Source organism: Oncorhynchus gorbuscha, linkage group LG07, assembly GCF_021184085.1.
Source record: "Oncorhynchus gorbuscha isolate QuinsamMale2020 ecotype Even-year linkage group LG07, OgorEven_v1.0, whole genome shotgun sequence".
Classification (NCBI taxonomy): domain Eukaryota; kingdom Metazoa; phylum Chordata; class Actinopteri; order Salmoniformes; family Salmonidae; genus Oncorhynchus; species Oncorhynchus gorbuscha.
In genome coordinates this window covers 56,806,314-56,824,930 of record NC_060179.1, presented here as the reverse complement: position 1 = coordinate 56,824,930, position 18,617 = coordinate 56,806,314, and the positions used below count along the sequence as shown (strand labels likewise).

Genomic DNA, 18,617 nt, shown 5'->3' with positions numbered 1-18,617 from the left:
CTAGCTAACTAGCTAGCTAACGTTAAGACAAATTTAGTTGCTAGCTAGATGGTACAAGGCAGGAAAAGCAAGGCTAACCGATTCGATGGTTGTACTAACTGTTAGTTAGCTTACTGTATCGGGCTATCTATCTACGGTTAGCTATGTTTGCTGGTAACGGGTGTGTTGTCGTTGTTTTTTTTACAGGAAAATGTTAAAATTACCTAGCTAGAGTCTAACATCAACATTACTCTTTCAGTACCTGCAACTGCTAGTTAGCTAGTTAGGCGTGAAGCTGGTTGGTTTGCTAACTAACTGTAATATGAGTTAACAAACTTTAGCTACTTAGCTATCTAGCTAGCTAAGAACATTAGCTCACAGGAGAGAGGGCAATGATATTTTATAAATAAGACAGGAGAATGAGTAGAAAATGCATTGACCAAAATTAACTTGCTAAGAAGCCTGTCAAAATCTAGTTCAAACTTGTCAAAATGTAATTCAAACTTGCTCTCATTATATTTATTACTACAGTATGTTTACTGTTTATCTTTATTAACTTTTTTTGCAGAAAATTTAAAAAAGTGTGAAGATTATAATTACACATCCACAACTGATCAAGACCAGAGCAGTTTCCATGAATAATGTCAGTAAGTGGATTGTTCTACGAAATGTGTGCCTTTTGATTCCCTCTGATATTGTATTAGAAACTATGGGTTTTGATGTGCATCTAATGACATTCCATGCATGAATTACTGTGTGTCATGTGCTTAAATGTTTGTTGCAGGACTATCCAATTCACCTGGGCAGTCCCAAAAAAGGAAGAAAAGCCGGTCTTATTTTCTCTCTACCCCAGCCCAGGATGAATTTAATGGGGACACGTCTGAACGGAGTAAGAGAAACTGAAGAGTCAGTGGGAAATGTCAAACCTTTCACAGGGAAGTATAGATGGGATTTTCCTTTTTGTATCAGGCATCTCTGTGTCACACCCTGATCTGTTTGGAAAAGAACTACGATGCGGGGAATCGTGAGGTTCTCATGGTGAAGATGGCGTTGGAGGAATGGAGGCACTAGCTAAAGGGGGTGGAACATCCATTCATCGTGTGGACCAACCACAATAACCTGGAGTATATCCGCATCGCCAAACGCCTCAACTACAGGCAAGCCAGATGGGCCCTGCTGTTCACACAGTTAAACTTCTCCCTCTCGTACCGGCCGGGATCAAAGAATGTCAAGCCGGATGCACTGTCCCGCCACTATAGCCTCCGGGTACCACCCCGGTGCCCGAGACCATCCTTCCCGACTTGTGCCGGCACTCAACTGGGGTATAGGGAAACAGGTCCGGGAGGCGCAGTGGTCCCAGCCGAACCCAGGAGGGCCCTGATAATCGGATGTTTGTGCCTGACGCTGCCTGCCCTGCGGTCCTGGAGTGGGCCCATTCCTCCAGGCTTGCCTGCCATCCAGGCTCCCGTCGGACCTTGGCATCCGTGTGACAACTCTTTTGGTGGCCTACTATGGTTCCAGATGTTGCCGTGTTTGTCTCCGCCTGCACGGCCTATGCTCAGAATAAGACTCCTCTGCAAGCTCCGGGAGGTCTTCTGCAACCACTGCCTGTCCCTCAACGTCCCTGGTCCCAAATATCCTTGGATTTTGTCACGGGTCTCCCCCCGTCTGAGGGCAACACTGCCATCCTGACTATGGTCGACTGGTTTTCCAAGGCCGCTCACTTCATTCCTCTCCCCCAAACTACCCTCGGCCACGGAAACGGCCCAGCTCATGGTGCAGCACGCCTTCCAGATCAAAGGACTGCCCGTGGACATGGTCTCCGACCGGGCTCCCAGTTCTCGTCCTGGTTCTGGAAGATGTTCTGCACCTGTCTCCTGGGTTCCACCCCCAGTCCAATGGCCAGTCGGAGCGAGCCAACCAAGATCTTGAGACTACTCTGTGCTACCTGGTCTCCACCAACCCACCCTCTTGGAGCCAGCAGCTGGTGTGGGTCGAATACGCCCACAACACCCTACCCTGCTCTGCCAAGGGCCTATCTCTGCTCTTCCATGAGCAGGGGGAAGAGGTTGGCATACCTTCTGCCCAGATGTTTGTCCGCCACTGTTGATGTACCTGGAGGCCCTCCTTAAGACTACCTCCAGGTATCGATGATAAGCGGATCGCCATCGGACCCCGGCTCCCCGGTATGCCTATCTCCCCGGGATCTGCCCCTCCGGGTGGAATCCCGCACCCCCCCCCCCCCCGGTTTATCGTCCCATTTCTCATCTCCAAGATTATTAGGCCCCTGCTGTTCGTCTTCTGTTGCCCTGTACCCTTCGCTTACATGCCACCTTTCATGTGTCCAGAGTCAAACCTATGACTCACAGCCCTTTGTCTCCTGTTTATAATAAACATTGTTACTTTGACAGTCTGCATCTGGGTCTTACCTAGATCCCTGATATTCTGCCTATCGGGATTATAATTCACACATGATATACAATACAGTACATATACAGTTGAAGTCGGAAGTTTACATACACTGAGGTTGGAGTCATTAAAACTCGCTTTTCCACCACTCCATAACTTTCTTGTTAGCAAACTATAGTTTTGGCAAGTTGGTTAGGACATCTACTTTGTGCATAACATAAGTAATTTTCCAACAATTCTTTACAGACAGATTATTTCACTGGTGGGTCAGAAGTTTACATACACTGAGTTGACTGTACCTTTAAACAGCTTGTAAAATTCCAGAAAATGATGTCATGGCTTTAGAAGCTTCTTTTAGGCTAATTGACCTAATTTGAGTCAATTGGAGGTGTACCTGTGGGTGTATTTCAAGGCCTACCTTCAATCGCAGTGCCTCTTTGTTTGACATCATGGGAAAATCAAAAGAAATTAGCCAAGACCTCAGAAAAAATATTATAGACCTCCACAAGTCTGGTTCATCCTTGGGAGCAATTTCCAAACGCCTGAAGGTACCATGTTCATCTGTACAAACAATAGTACGCAAGTATAAACACCGTGGGTCCACGCAGCCATCATACCGCTCAGGAAGGAGATGCGTTCTGTCTCCAAGAGATGAAGGTACTTTGGTGTGAAAAGTGCAAATCAATCACAGAATAACAGCAAAGGACCTTGTGAAGATGCTGGAGGAAACTATATCTACAGTAAAATGAGTCCTATATCGACATAACCTGAAAGGCCGCAAAGAAAGCAAGACTCCACTGCTCCAAAACCGGCAGAAAAAACAGACTGGTTTGCAACTGCACATGGGGACAAAGATGGTACTTTTTGGAGAAATGTCCTCTGTTCTGATGAAACAAAATAGAACAGTTTGGCCATAATGACCATCATTATGTTTGGAGGAAAAAGGGGGAGGCTGGCAAGCTGAAGAAAATCATCCCAATCGTGAAGCACAGGGGTGGCAGCATCATGTTGTGGGGGTGCTTTGCTGCAGGAGGGTCTGATGCACTTCACAAAATAGATGGCATCATGAGGGATATATTGAAGCAACATCTCAAGACATCAGTCCGGAAGTTAAAGCTTGGTCGCAAATGGGTCTTACAAATGGACAAAATGGCTTAAGGACAACAAGTCCAGGTATTGGAGTGGCCATCACAAAGCCCTGACCTCAATCCAATAGAGCATGTGTAGGCAGACATGAAAAAGTGTGCGCGAGCAAGGAGGCCTACAACCCTGAGTAGGTTACACCAGCTCTGTCAGGAGGAATGGGCCAAAATGTAGAGTTTGACCGATTAATCGGAATGGCCGATTAATTGGGGCAGATTTCAAGTTCATAACCATCGCTAATCTGCATTTTTGGATACCGATCAGGGCCGATTACATTGCACTCCACAAGGAGACTGCGTGGCAGGCTGACTACCTGTTATGCGAGTGCAGCAAGGAGCCACGGTAAGGTGCTAGCTAGCATTAAACGTATCTTATAAAAACAATCAATCTTAACATAATCACTAGTTAACTACACGTGGTTGATGGTATTACTAGTTTATGTAGCTTGTTCTGCGTTGCATATAATCTATGCGGTTCCTGGTAATTTATCATTGAATCATAGCCTACCTTGCCAAACGGGTGATTTAACAAGCGCATTTGCGAAAAAAGCACTGTCGTTGTACCAATGTGTACCTAACCATAAACATCAATGCCTTTTTAAAAATCTATACACAAGTATATATTTTTAAACCTGCATATTTAGTTCGTATTTCCTACTAACATTAATTTATTTTAATTAGGGAAATTGTGTCACTTCTCTTGCGTTCTTTGCAAGAGTCAGCAGTTTGGGCCGCCTGGCTCATTGCGAACTGTGTGAAGACTATTTCTTCCTAACAAAGACAGCCAACTTCGCCAAACAGGGAGGTTGATTTAACAAAGCACCATTGCGAAAAAAACACAATCGTTGCACAAATGTACCTAACCATAAACATCAATTCCTTTCTTAAAATCAATACACAGAAGTATATATTTTTAAACCTGCATATTTAGTTAAAATAAATTCATGTTAGCAGGCAATATTAAACTAGGGAAATTGTGTCACTTCTCTTGCGTTCAATGCACGTTGCAACAGTTTGGGCCGCCTGGCTCTTGCGAACTAATTTGCCAGAATTTTACGTAATTATGACACATTGAAGATTGTGCAATGTAACAGTAATATTTAGACTTATGGATGCCATCCGTTAGATAAAATACAGAACGGTTCCATATTTCACTGAAAGAATAAATGTTTTGTTTTCAAAATGATAGTTTCCGGATTTTACCATATTAATGACCTAAGGCTCGTATTTCTGTGTGTTATTATATTATAATTAAGTCTATGATTTGATAGAGCAGTCTGACTGAGCGGTGGTAGGCAGCAGCGGGCTCGTAAGCATTTATTCAAACAGCACTTTCCTGCGTCTGCCAGCAGCTCTTCACAATGCTTCAAGCATTGCGCTGTTTATGACTTCACGCCTATCAACTCCCTAGATTAGGCTGGCAATACTAAAGTACCTATTAGAACATTCAATAGTCAAAGGTATATGAAATACAAATGGTATAGAGAGAAATAGTCCTATAATAACTACAACCTAAAACTTCTTACCTGGGAATATTGAAGACTCATGTTAAAAGGAACCACCAGCTTTCTATGTTCTCATGTTCTGATTAAGGAACATAAACGTTAGCTTTTTTACATGGCACATATTGCACTTTTACTTTCTGTTCCAACACTTTGTTTTTGCATTATTTATGCCAAATTGAACATGTTTCTTTATTTATTTGAGACTAAATTGATTTTATTGATGTATTATATTAAGTTAAAATAAGTGTTCATTCAGTAATGTTGTAATTGTCATTATTATTACAAACATGTATATAAATTTGGCCGATTAATTGTTATCAGCTTTTTTTGGTCCTCTAATAATCGGTATCGCTATCGTTATTGAAAAATCATAATCAGTCGACCTCTACCAAAATTCACACTGCTTATTGTGGGAAGCTTGTGGAAGGCTACCTGAAACGTTTGACCCAAGATAAACAATTAAAGGCAATGCTGCCAAATACTAATTGAGTGCATGTAAACTTCTGACCCACTGGGAATGTGATAGAAAGAAATAAAAGCTGAAATAAATCATTCTCTCTACTATTATTCTGACATTTCACATTCTTAAAATAAAGTGGTTATCCTAACTGACCTAAGAAAGGGAATTTTTGCTAAACTGAGTTTAAATGTATTTGGCTAAGGTGTATGTAAACTTCTGACTTCAACTCGACATTTTCCTATCCAAATACTTGCATTTTAAGTTGCCCTGAACACACCCAAATTGGGGTTTTATTTGTGCTTCAGGGCAATCCAGGGATTCAGCTGGCTGTTCTAGTCTCACTTCACACACAGTGGGTCAAGAGTACAGCTTGCCAGACAAGTAGATAAATCTTAATCAGCTAACCTGTCAACTACTAAAAAAGGTTTATTCATCTGGTTTAAATGTTTGTTGCAGGACTATCAACAACTTCACCTAGGCAGTCCCAAAAAAGACAGCGAAACCGCTCTCGTTCTTCCTCCTCTATCGATGTTGTAGTTGGTAAGAGACAATCGTTAAGTCATCAAAAGTGTAGTCCACCTACAGATAAGAATTTTTTTAGATAATGCTTGTGTTTCAGGACCATCCAACAGTTCGGCCATGAGTCGATCCAGCAGACACAGCCCCTCTCATTCTCCATCTACCCATTTTCGGGATGTAGTTGGTAAGAGACGATTGTTGAGTAATCTAAAGTGTAGTCCACCTACAGACAGAAAAAGGTTTAGATAATGCTTGTATTTCAGGACCATCCAACAGTTTGGCCATGAGTCGATCCAGCGGACACAGCAGCTCGAACTCCTCTCCTGCCATTTGGTGTACCTGTTTGCTATCTGGACCAAACACAGATTGGGTTTTTATTTGTGTTTCAGGGCAAATCAGGAATTCAGCTGGCCGTTCCCGATGATCTCCTTCCCCATCTCATTTCACACACGGTGGGTCAAGAGTACAGCTTGGCTTACGAGTCCAGAAATCTTAATCAGGTAACCGGTCAAGTCCTCAAGGTTTATTCATTGGTTTTGAATGTTGCAGAATCATCCAGGGCTTCTACTAGCCAGTCCCACCTCAAGAGCAGAGAGCACAGACGTTCTCCATATCCATCCTGTTACTCTACCAGACAAGGTGAACGCAGTTATGGAGTAACTAAAGAGCACACACAGACAACATGCTCACAAGGGGGACATGCTCGCTCATCAGTGCTAGTTTACTTACAATGAGCAGAAATGATACACATCATGTTCCGTCTTGGTAACTGAAGGTTAAAACCATCCTTAAAATATGTATTGTAGTGTGTATGTATAAAGAAACTATATTTTTACCTCTGGGTTAACACTGAGTTGGCTTTGAATTTTGCAGATTCATCCAGGGTTTCTACGGAACCAAACGGAACCAAGAGCATCGCAGCTCTCAACCTCTCATGCCCTGCGCTAGACCAGAGATGTTGTCCATGAATAATGCCAATAAGTGGATTGTTCCACGAAATGTGTGCCTTTTGATTCTCTCTGATACTTCATGTATAAATGATGCACCACTTCAAAAGGCACCTATTTTGTGGAACGACTAAAATTTACTACAAAATTGAAACATGTGTTAAAGTTAAACACTGAATCCATTAGAATATAGAATATTATTGAAACGTTGAACTATATGTATTGGAAGGACCACCAGAGGGCAGGCTGGGCTCATGGATAGTAGCCCAACAAGGCATGGGAGACAAGTTAACCAGAGGCAATTAAGCACAGCTGACGGTACTAATGACATACTCTCCTTCCTCTATAAGAGAGAGAATGGAACCAGCAGAGAGAGGGGGAAACTATCTCTGGAAGATGGCAACCGAGAGAGAGGAGCTATCCAGGAAGAACCACTAAGACGGTGACAATCCCGTGACTTTTTGTTGTAGTTTAAAGATAAGCCTATTGTGTTCCTGTTTCATCTGGAGAAGATGTATGTTGTTCCTTGGAAGATTTTCATTGATTATGTTGGAGTGTTTGTGTTGACCAAATGCCCTCAATAGAGAACTGTGTTCAAGAAAACCTACTCCTGACTCGTTTATTCCACCTTCTCGCTTTAGAGTGACGCCCAATTACTTGGTCCGCTCACAATGTATTATTGCAAGTAAAATGTCACTTTAATTTGCAATCACAATCTTGTCTGTCAGGATCCTCTTGCGTGTGACAACCCCATATTTCAACAGTGTCAACAAAATGTTCTCATTTCAGAAGTGTGTTCTAACTAAAATGGTGTAGATATTTGAGGAGGTGAAATGTGTTGGGATAGCAGAGCCCCAAGACACTTTGAGTTCCACGTCAAGAGAATGGAGACGGAGTAAGACTTTGAGCAACTAGAGAAGCAGCTCCAAATTGTGGATGTACAGAATCTGACGGTGAAATTGAATTTATTTTGACATTTCATTTACACTGTAGATTTAGTCAGCATTTTTTCAAGGCCTGATGTCCTTGTTCAACTTCAACGGCCATCACGCAACGTGGGGATTAGGAAACACAACTGTGTACTCGGGTTGTCAACGGTATCTACAAACATGTCACTATTCTGTAGTATATTTTGTATTAATAACTGGATGTTTTGAGCCCTGAAAGCTGATTGGCTAACAGCCATGGTATATTTAAGCAATAATGCACGAGAGTCCATGTGTTATGATATTTTTATCATGGCTGTGAGTGTCAGCCATAAAAGCAAAGTCCTCTGGGTTTCGTGTTACCGTAACCAGACAATACATGGCTAAAGTCTGTATACAGGCACCCTGTGTTGCGTTGTGCATAAGAAAAGTCTTTACTACACCCACCCATTGCTTAAAGGGTCACTAACATCACACAATCAAAATGACCTGCTCTGTCGGTTTTAATAGGCTAGATTCTTATTTTGTCTTCTAAACCAATTATTAATTTGCATGGTGGTAATTTGTGTGGTCCCTTTTTGAAAATAATGGTTTTAAGAGCTTGGCAATTTTGAATGAGGTGATCATGTGACCTTAATGGCCTTTTAACCTAAAAAAAAAATGTTTTTCTGTGATGTAGCCCTAATAAATGCTTTACCATTTTTTTTCTCGTTAGTGCAGATTCTCTATGTCATTGTGCTGGTTTTGTTTAGCTTTCTGGCCTGTTATCAATTAGACCTTATTATTATTACTTTCATCACACAGCCTACTAGTCATGCATTTAGATGCAGTCAAGCATTCTCTTGAATAATTAGCCTACAGTATACGATGTCCTAAATAATAACAATAATAATATAGGCTTTATTTTTTTCATTAGTACAGATCAACTCTCTGTTACACCTATACATTATTTTGTTTTCACTGTACCAAGCAATCCGAAAAAAAAATATATATAGTAGCCTACAGTACTTGTTTGACTCATGCCAAGCTCAAGTCAAATGTCTTCCATACGTCTGAAATTTCCTTTGTCTCCTGAGCAACCAGTCGGCTAAACATTCTCCCATTTCAAGTTGATTTTTTAAAACTTGTGGTCTCCTGACAAATATATTAGGCTACAGTGTTCAGAGTTTACCAATGAATATTATTATAATAGTCTATTAGGGAGGAAGGAAAGACACCTTGCGACATTCAAACAGGCCCTCATCTTTTCTATACTGAGTGCATGTTTGAGCCCGGCCCTAATCAATTGTCAGCCCCTGAGAAGGACAACTAACCAAACTTATCTTGTAAATTGCTTTTTGTCTTTGATAGACTTGGAAAAGCAAACACATTTATCCACATTTACCCACAAATTATTCTGAGTAAATGTAATAAATTATCATTATTACTGCACATCACAAAATAGCCGCCATTGGTTAGTGATAAACCGGTGGTTTGAGCCCTGAATGCTGATTAAAGTGCCGTGGGGAACCTGTAAGATGCTCCGTACCCATTAGTCTTTTCCATAACTCACTGTGTTTATTTTGGTGTTACAGCTGCAGTCAAGAAATGGAACAGCAAGGCCACTGCCCATAATGTTCAGAGAGCTGTGATAGACTTCCTCAAGCATGCTCCTGGTAGAGCCAGGGGTGGTGGTTTCCACGTCACCACCACACAGGGCCGTAGCTAACGCAACAAAATATGTCTTATTATTTTGACTAATTATTCAATGAATAAAATGAATTACATTCATTTGAACTTATCTGCATTTTTTCTGTTATCACTGCACTAGATAGTGTTCTTTGACCGAATATTTTGTGAAAATACTGGAGTAATGTAGTGAGTAGTGTGATTTGGTAATTTAAAAAAAGTAACAGACCATGTTTTGGTTGCTGCATCCATGTGTATAGGCTACAAGTACATACTTATCAACGACATGAAAAATACGTATTTTCAACAACATGAAACGTTTGAAAAAGACGTCTTTTCAACTTTCACTTTCAACCAAAACCGAACGTACATTAGCCGTCGGGCATAGTCATCTTTTCAACGTATTTTTAACGACAGTTTGCTGGGTGGGTGGGACGTGAAAGGTTCACAAGCATCATGCTCTCGTCCTCCGTGCAAAGAAATTTGACTGCAACCAGAGACCTGTATATGATGTAGAGATGCTCATGTCTCTGCCCTAACATTGGGGGATGTTTTCCTAAAGGCGGGAGGCAGGCGACAAGCATAGGCCCAAAATAAGCCCATAGATACTCATCGGGTTTATTTTGGACAGATTTGGGCGAGAGGGCCACCTCTCGCTTTGCCTCCTCCTCTCTGCAGTGTTTCCCTGTCATTGCTCACTTTGTAACTGACAGGCGCCTATGCTATCACTAGATTGCTACAAGATGCATATCTTTCATCCTAGCAGTAGAGGGCTCGACGGACTAGCAAATTGAAACTTTGAAATTAAAAGTAGCCTTGTTAATGTAAAGTGGGAAATGTATCTGGCTGATAATGAGTCTGTAACCGGCTGATTCGACAACAGTCAGCGCTAATAGAAAACCATGCCACAGTTTTTTATTAATTCTTTATTTTGCCTTTATTTAACCAGGCAAGTCAGTTAAGAACAAATTCTTATTTTCAATGACGGCCTAGGAACAGTGGGTTAACTGCCTGTTCAGGGGCAGAACGACAGATTTGTACCTTGTCAACTCTAACCACTAGGCTACCCTGCCGCCCCAATAAGCCATTGACCCATCTAAAAATGTTTTGATGTGGGTATTCTATTCAGATTATGTCCTGGATCACTGTGTTGACCCAGGGGTGTGCTTATCCTTAGGCCTACTGATGATAGATATACTTGATCTGGTGTCTACAAAACTCAGACAGGCAGCGGCACGAAGGGGAGATTCAGTGATGACACATTGACTACTAGCGTGTTCAAAAGACAAGAGGAAAACAAAGTAGCCAATGATTGCATTGGAAATGGCAACTTTCACACTTCCATCAAGACACAGCTGATATGGGATCATGCAAAAGAACAGAGGTGCTTCAGGGAATTATGGTCATGTGATGGGTAAGCTTGCCTGAGAGGTCCCAGAGAGAAATGCTAAGCTTCAAACCAGGTTTTTTTTTACCCAAAATGTAATTGAGATTAATAACTGCCAATAGAAGCGTAGTCCTTTTAGAGAGGAATGGATGGGGCCGGGGGCATTAGTAGAGAGAAGAACCATTGGATTTGATTCCAGAGACCTGTGTGTCAATATTAAGAGTTGATGCTGCAGTTTAATCTATGTGTTCAATCTCAGCAAAACCTCACCATGACCAGCTCTCACTCACTCTGTTGGGAGACGTAGGGATTTTGAGCTGGTTGACGTTTACACGAAAAGCCCTATTCCCACTACGAGATATAAAGGAGAGTCTGGGGAGCGGTGTGGCGAAAGAGAATTCTACTTTTCAATTCACATAACATCCTTGTCTTACCTTTCGTTGAGAATGGCAATGTGATAATTGAGCGTAAATATCACAGTAGCCACTAGCCAGTAGGGCGGCAGCGTAGCCTAGTGGTTAGAGCGTTGGACTAGTAATTGAATGGTTGCGAATTCATATCCCTGAGCTGACAAGGTACAAATCTGTCGTTCTGCCCCTGAACAGGCAGTTAACCCACTGTTCCCAGGCCGTCACTGAAAATAAGAATGTGTTCTTAACTGACTTGCTTAGTTAAATAAAGGTTTACAAAAATTTTTTCAATAATTATGGAACTTTTCTTCCAAAACATATTAGACTTTTGAATAATGCAACCAAACCATATTACACTCCTGAATAATGCAACAATTCACAAGCATGTATGTGCAGATAATTAACGGGTTTATTGTAGGCTACACTCAATACATTTGAGCTTCAAGATGAAAGCACAGAGATACTATAAATGAACAATTAACCCTCTAATACGAATATAAAAGTAAAGTAGGCCTACCTTACAACAAACCAGGCTTCATTTTCTTTATCAATATCGTGCAAATCATTATATGTTGTAAAAGCAAATTGCGACTGAAAACATGGGTCATTTTTACCCACAGCCATGAGTCTTTTTAATGAGTATGATGGATTAACTGCCTTATGAGGTCTTTCTATTGGAAAATGTCGTTTCCTGTTTTGCCCAGAGTAGGATAGAAAACAGCACTTGAATCAGGCTATTATTTTAGGGATACTATGGTTGGTGCATGTGGCTTTGTCTTAATGTGTATTTATTTTTATTTTTTTAAATCGCGTGCTGGTCATCGTTGCGTGTTCTGTCATTGTAAATCACTGATGATGCATGCTGTGATAAAACAATTTCCCAAATTGGGATAAATAATATAATACTCTACTCTATTCTATAAGTGAATTCACCATGACGAGCAGTTTTACATGGAAGCCCATACCCGCCACCAAAATTAATTTGTCAACATGCACAATTAGTCTGGGTTTCAGTCTGATCAACTGTAGCCTACAGATAACAACCAAAGCTGCAGGTAGCCTAAAGAAACCTATGCACTCTGACCCCATCTAGGCCTGGCCAGGAAAATGTAAAGTAATGCACAGTGCATTCGGAAAGTATTCAGACCTCTTTCCTTTTTCCACATTTTGTCACTTTACAGCCTTATTCTAAAATGTATCAAATATATTTTCACTCATTAACCTACACACAATACCCCATAATGACAAAGCAAAAACTGGTTTCTAGAAATGTTTGCATTTCTTATTTACATAACTATTCAGACCCTTTGCTATGAGACTCAAAATTGAGCTCAGGTGCATTCTGTTTCCATTTGATCATCCTTGAGATGTTTCTACAACTTGATTAGAGTCCACCTGTGGTAAATTCAATTGATTAGACGTGATTTGGAAAGAAACACACCTGTCTATATAAGATCCCACAGTTGTCAGAGCAAAAACCAAGCAATGAGATCGGAGGAATTGTCCGTAGAGCTCAGAGACAGGACTTTGTTAAGGCACAGATCTGGGGAAGGGTACCAAAATATTTATTCAGCATTGAAGGTCCCCAAGAACACAGTGGCCTCCATCATTCTTAAATGGAAGAAGTTTGGAACCACCAAGACTCTTCCTAGAGCTGGCTGCCCGGCTGAACTGAGCAATCACAGGGTGAACGGTCTTGGTCAGGGAGGTGACCAAGAACCCGATGATCACTGACAGAGATCCAGAGTTCCTCTGTGGAGATCGGAGAACCTTCCAGAAGGACAACCATCTCTGCGGAACTCCACCAATCAGGCATTATGGTAGAGTGACCAGATGGAAGCCACTCCTCAGTAAAATGCACATGACAGCCCGCTTGGAGTTTGCCAAAAGGCACCTAAAGGACTATCACACCATGAGAAACTAGATTATCTGGTCTGATGAAACCAAGATTGAACTCTTTGGTCTGAATACCAAGCGTCACGTCTGGAGGAAACCTGGCACCATCCCTACGGTGAAGCATGGTAGAGGCAGCATCATGCTGTGGGATGTTTTTCAGAGACCTGAAAATAGCTGTGCAGTGACACTCCCCATCCAACCTGATATAGCTTGAGAGGATCTTTAGAGAAGAATGGGAGAAACTTCCCAAATACAGGTGTGCCAAGCTTGTAGTGTCATACCCAAGAAGACTCAATGCTGTTATCGCTGCTGAAGGTGCTTCAACAAAATACTGAGTAAAGGGCCTGAATACTTATGGAAATGTGTTATTTCAGTTTTGTATTTTTTTTAAATAAATTTGTACGTTAAAAATATAACCTGTTTTTGCTTTGTCAGGGGTATTGTGTGTAGATTGATGAGGATAAATACAAAATAATCCATTTTAGGGTAAGGCTATGATGTAACAAAATGTGTAAAAAGTCAAAGGGTCTGAATCCTTTCCAAATGCACAGTATTTATACCCTAAAATAGGTCCATTTATTTGTGTTCTGAGAAAATGTGAATGTGATCAAATTTGGTTTATATTCACACTTCGGGCGGTCCTTTTAATAATATTGCAGATGCAAACGCATACACAATGGAGCTCAGCCCTGTTAGTTTTTACAATGTCATACGCTACAACTAGGGTCCAGAATTGGTTAGGTTAGCCTAGTACAAGATCAGGAAAAACTCTGGGCCCCAGGCAAACAATTTCACCCCCACCACTGTTGGGCCTGTGGTGCCACCTCTGAATTCACCACTCAATTATCCCAATGACAAAACATATCCTATTTTTCATATCCTATATCTACATTTGACATGTTTCTGATGGTGAGGCTAGTGATGGCCATTCATAGTTGTACTTGTGTCAGTGCAGCTGGCAGCTGCTGCAACAATTTCAGACTGTAACAGTCTGTTACTGCAATTTCAGGTAAAAACTCAATAAAACAAGTCTCAAATATTACGAAAATGTCTATACAATTCAGCTTTTCAAAAAACATTTCTCTGTTATTATCATTCATACTGTAGTAGTGTTGGCTCAGCGTTACAATTCTGTTTACATTGCTATGCTTCAAGGGGGGCAACTGTGGGCGAGTGTCGTGCACTACCTCCAGAGGTAGCGGTCAAGATGTAGCAAATACGCAACTTTACACTTGAGATTTTTTTTGGGAAAAGTGTTGTAAGTGGATGAAAAGGCATCAGCACGTAGTTGAACAAAATGAGAATAGAGAAGAAAATGGTTTACTTGGCACTCACAGTCAACGGCAAGCCTAGCAGTATCCGACAAGACAATTGAGGATAAGTGAGACTTGCTTTGCTCTCACTTTGAGAAATGACAGTCTACAACAGTGTTATTTCCAAATGTGTCAAAGCATCAAACCACATAGTTAGTTGTAGGCCTATTGTGGTCTCATGATACAGCTAATACAATCCCAGGGTTGGCTGTTTTTATTGTAGAGATTAAACAAATGCTTAACCCATCTAGATCAATAACTTTCAGCAGTTCAATGATAATCACTTGTCTCCTTTTTTAGATCAATGTGGCATTGTATCTAAATTTAGCTCAGATAGGTAGAGTGCCATATTATATGAAACATTTTACAGATGGAATTTTGTTCACAAAATGTAAGGCAGAATGAGACATAATGTATGTCTTTGACAGCGAGTTAGTTGATATTTTGTTCCAATGCTAAAGCAGAGTTGGCTAGTCTCAATTGGCTGGTTGTGCCTATTGTATCAATTTAGGAGAATAAGCCATGTGATGCAGTACTTTTTCAAACCTTTAAACTTGAACATAATCAAGCTGATCATCATAATGTGTCTTCAATTACCTTTTGCAGAAAGGAGCAGTCTGACCAGGTTTAAAGGTTAAGCTGTCCAGTCTCCAATATTATGTAGGCTAAACTCCTTAACTACATTCCATGGGGGTATCAAATGCATTGACCAGCGTGCGTGGTCCTTTATAACTATCCTATAATCCTAATTTAGTCAAGCTATAGGGAACATGTGGAAGTTCTAAAGGACAGCCCTGCGTAATTAATGTGCTCACAGATCTGAGAGAATGGGAAGGAGGGAGAGTGAGGTTTTGAGCACATCCAAGTCACAAATATGCCTATCCCTGGTTGTCACAGGAACCAACTGGGCGCACGACTCTAATGTACAGCACTCGACCCCTCAACAGGTACCTGCTTCAATAATGGGCTATAAGAGTAACACCGGATTTTGATACAAGAACAGGCAGGTAGTCTATACCGACAATATTATATTCCATTTCTCCAATGTTGGTATAACACATTGTTGGCAGATGAGCAGGTGGATTTGCATTGCAGAGTGATGATGGATCTAGCCTAATGCGTTTTACCTATTAGTCAACGGGAATACTCATGATGGCACAACCCAGTAGCGCACCACCACAACCAGAGCTCGCTGATGCGCACACTTACCCCAATTCTGATCTAACTCGAAATAATGTGATACTATAGCCCTGAGCCTCACATGATAAAGATAAGTCAATACCGTTCCTATCTACTACGCAGGACAGACATATCCACTCACATTGACAGTATACCAGCTGTAATAGTTCTGGAACAGCCATTGCGCCATGGCCAGCGCATGTGTGCCCATGTAGCCCACTCCACTGAATCCTCTATCGGTGTTACTGGGGTGGTTATTCATACACGTGTAGCACTGTCTCGTTATAACAGTTCAACAGTATTGGTAGCCTAATGCTACACTATCACTTTCCATTCATAATTTAACGAAATACACCGCAATTTCCCCCCGATGCAAAACTGGGCAAACGTCAGCCCTGAGTCTGAACCTGTTAAAGAAACATGTCGAATCATTTATAATATAGATATAGATATTTTTTTACGAAATCATTCTCCCACAACCTCTGTCCTGGCGATCATATGTTCAGTTGACCCTTTCTAATTGAAATCAGTTTTTAACACTTGCATAATTCAATACTCCACTTTTAAAAAATACACCACAAACGCAATTTGGCCTACAATATAGGCTACCAATTTATAGGCTGTCCCATATCTATTCCGAGGGACAATAACAGACCACAACTGATGAGATCCGAGTTTCAGGGCAAATTCTGCCCGTAATTGTCTTCGTTCTCAAGTGAATCATATCAATAGATCCTGTATCAATTGGCCTATCAATTGATCCAACCATCAATGGCACACATAACTCGTAACATTTTCATTCATTTCAACATTTTCAGCAACATTTTACAACTTCGTTACCAAATCACCCTCCTTCGGTTCTCATCCAACGCACATGCCCTTTTCTCCGTCTCACAACGGACCCATCAAGAATATAAATTACTAAAAACGTACCTGATATACAGATGATGAAATTGGCGTGAAGAATAATAAATAGTTCCCATATAATATCCATTCTCTGTCTTCATGCCAGGTGCATTACGCTCGGTAAAAACAGGGGTAGCCTATCAGTTGCCGATGTCGATTCCTCCCCGTCTGTAGCCCGCTGCACACCTTCCAAGAGGTATTTTCCACGCCAGACTCATAGCAAGATCTATCTCCAAGTCATGACGCCACACTCTCCCACAAAACAACAATCCCAGATGACAGAACCACTTAACTTTAGACCCAAATATAGAACCAAAGGTACAATCCTGGAAGCAAAAGTCAGTTGGTAGGCATTTCATACAGTAGTAGAGTTCCTATGTGCCCCACCAAGACCGTCCAAAAATGCACTCCTTCCTTGCGTCAGTTGCGATTTTGAAAAGATGAGTTTCAGTCATTCCGTGTAAACACAACCGTGGTCGAAGTATCGTCCTCGTTATCCTGGAACGAGAGACAGTTAAACTTAGTTATTGATCAGACAGAGGAACAACCTATCTTAAAAATATCTGCTTAACTCCATAACTATGAATGATAAAACTCCGTCGGGAGGGGGGTAACTGCCATTGACAGCGTATGGACAGGAGAGCAGGGGAGCAGTGCGTTCATCTGCAAGGGGGCGTGCTTCGCTAATTTTCTCTGTTCAGCCGGAGGGTTGAACTGTCGCGCATCTCACGCCGACATACACATAGGTTTCTACACACTAGATTTCATAAACTTTACGAACCCCTCATAATCTATTCGAATGTTTGATAACATCTTCAAGAATATAATCACTAATACTTCAAACATCAATCCCTGCACTACGATCAAGCTTGAGCCATCAGCACACAGAGGTACCCCCCCCTTCCTCATCAACGCAGTCCGGTGCCCACTCACAGGTCCCGCCAAGCAACACACTGACGCAGTTCACAACACCTACACTGTAGCTGTGAAAATAACAATCTACAGGATAAATTTAGCCTACATCCTATACACAAATACCAAGAGAGAGGGATACCTACCGTTCTTGAGAAAAATGTAAAATCAAAATACTGTTATCCTAATGTAAAATAAAGAATCTGACTGATGCTATCGAGTCCCCAAAAACTTATACACGGGGTTTAAAAGTGAGTGTAATTGTTGATTTTGTCCTTTTTTATCCCGAGGTGAAAAATTGTGACGGTAGTCTTCTGGCACGCGAGTACCAGGCTATGCCACGAGCCCAGGGAGAGAGCTTCCAGATTAGCGGACGTCAGAAAATGATGCGCAGGCACGTGTGGTGCTCCATGCGCGCGCACGCAGACACAGGTGGATGGGAGACTGTGGCCCAGCCTTCGTGGCAAGGGCAGAAGCTGGTTTGAGAGAAAGAGAGAGCGGGGGCCAATAGCATTGCTACCTGTGTTATTATCATTATTTAATTATTGTTCTCAATTAATGCACCGCATAACCAATAAACAAAGCATACCGACTTCAGTCACTTAAATATCATGGTTTGCGGTTTTAATACCACAATAAATGTACTACGTCAATCTCGACAAAACAGAAAATACATCCCCTTCTACTTTGTTGGCCTACCCAGTATTGAAGGCTTGACTTGACAATCTCTAAATGTCATTAAACTTGTTGGTGTTTTGTAACAATCGTGGAATAAAGTATGTGGGTAAATACGTAGTGTATATAAAAATAACTTCGGCAGTTAAATTCCCATGTACCGAATACAAAATACACGTTAAATTTATTTCCGTCGGATTTTAAACTCTAGGCTTACTGATGGTTTGCTCACATTTTATTTGCATAAGTATAGCAAATGTACCCACTCTGGTATTGGCATGTGCGCTCTCGACAGCAGCTCGCAGATACAATTTGGGTGCAGCCTGCATGATGAGATAATTATGGACAAAAGTGCGAGATTAGTGTAATCATCATGTCATATTT

General features: G+C 41.4%; 1 protein-coding gene across 4 annotated transcripts in view; it reads right to left on the bottom strand.

Moving 5' to 3' along the window:
* Positions 1-17,892, bottom strand: part of ca10a (carbonic anhydrase Xa) — a 345,076-nt gene extending 327,184 nt beyond the window's left edge. For all 4 annotated transcript variants that reach the window (XM_046356874.1, XM_046356875.1, XM_046356876.1 and 1 more), the window contains exons 1-2: positions 17,705-17,892; positions 16,674-17,144 (exon numbers count right to left, since the gene is read on the bottom strand). In XM_046356874.1, coding sequence (XP_046212830.1) covers positions 16,674-16,734 — 61 coding nt within the window. In that variant the 5' untranslated portion in view covers positions 16,735-17,144; positions 17,705-17,892. The remainder of the gene's footprint in view (positions 1-16,673; positions 17,145-17,704) is intronic.
* Positions 17,893-18,617: the final 725 nt, after the last annotated feature.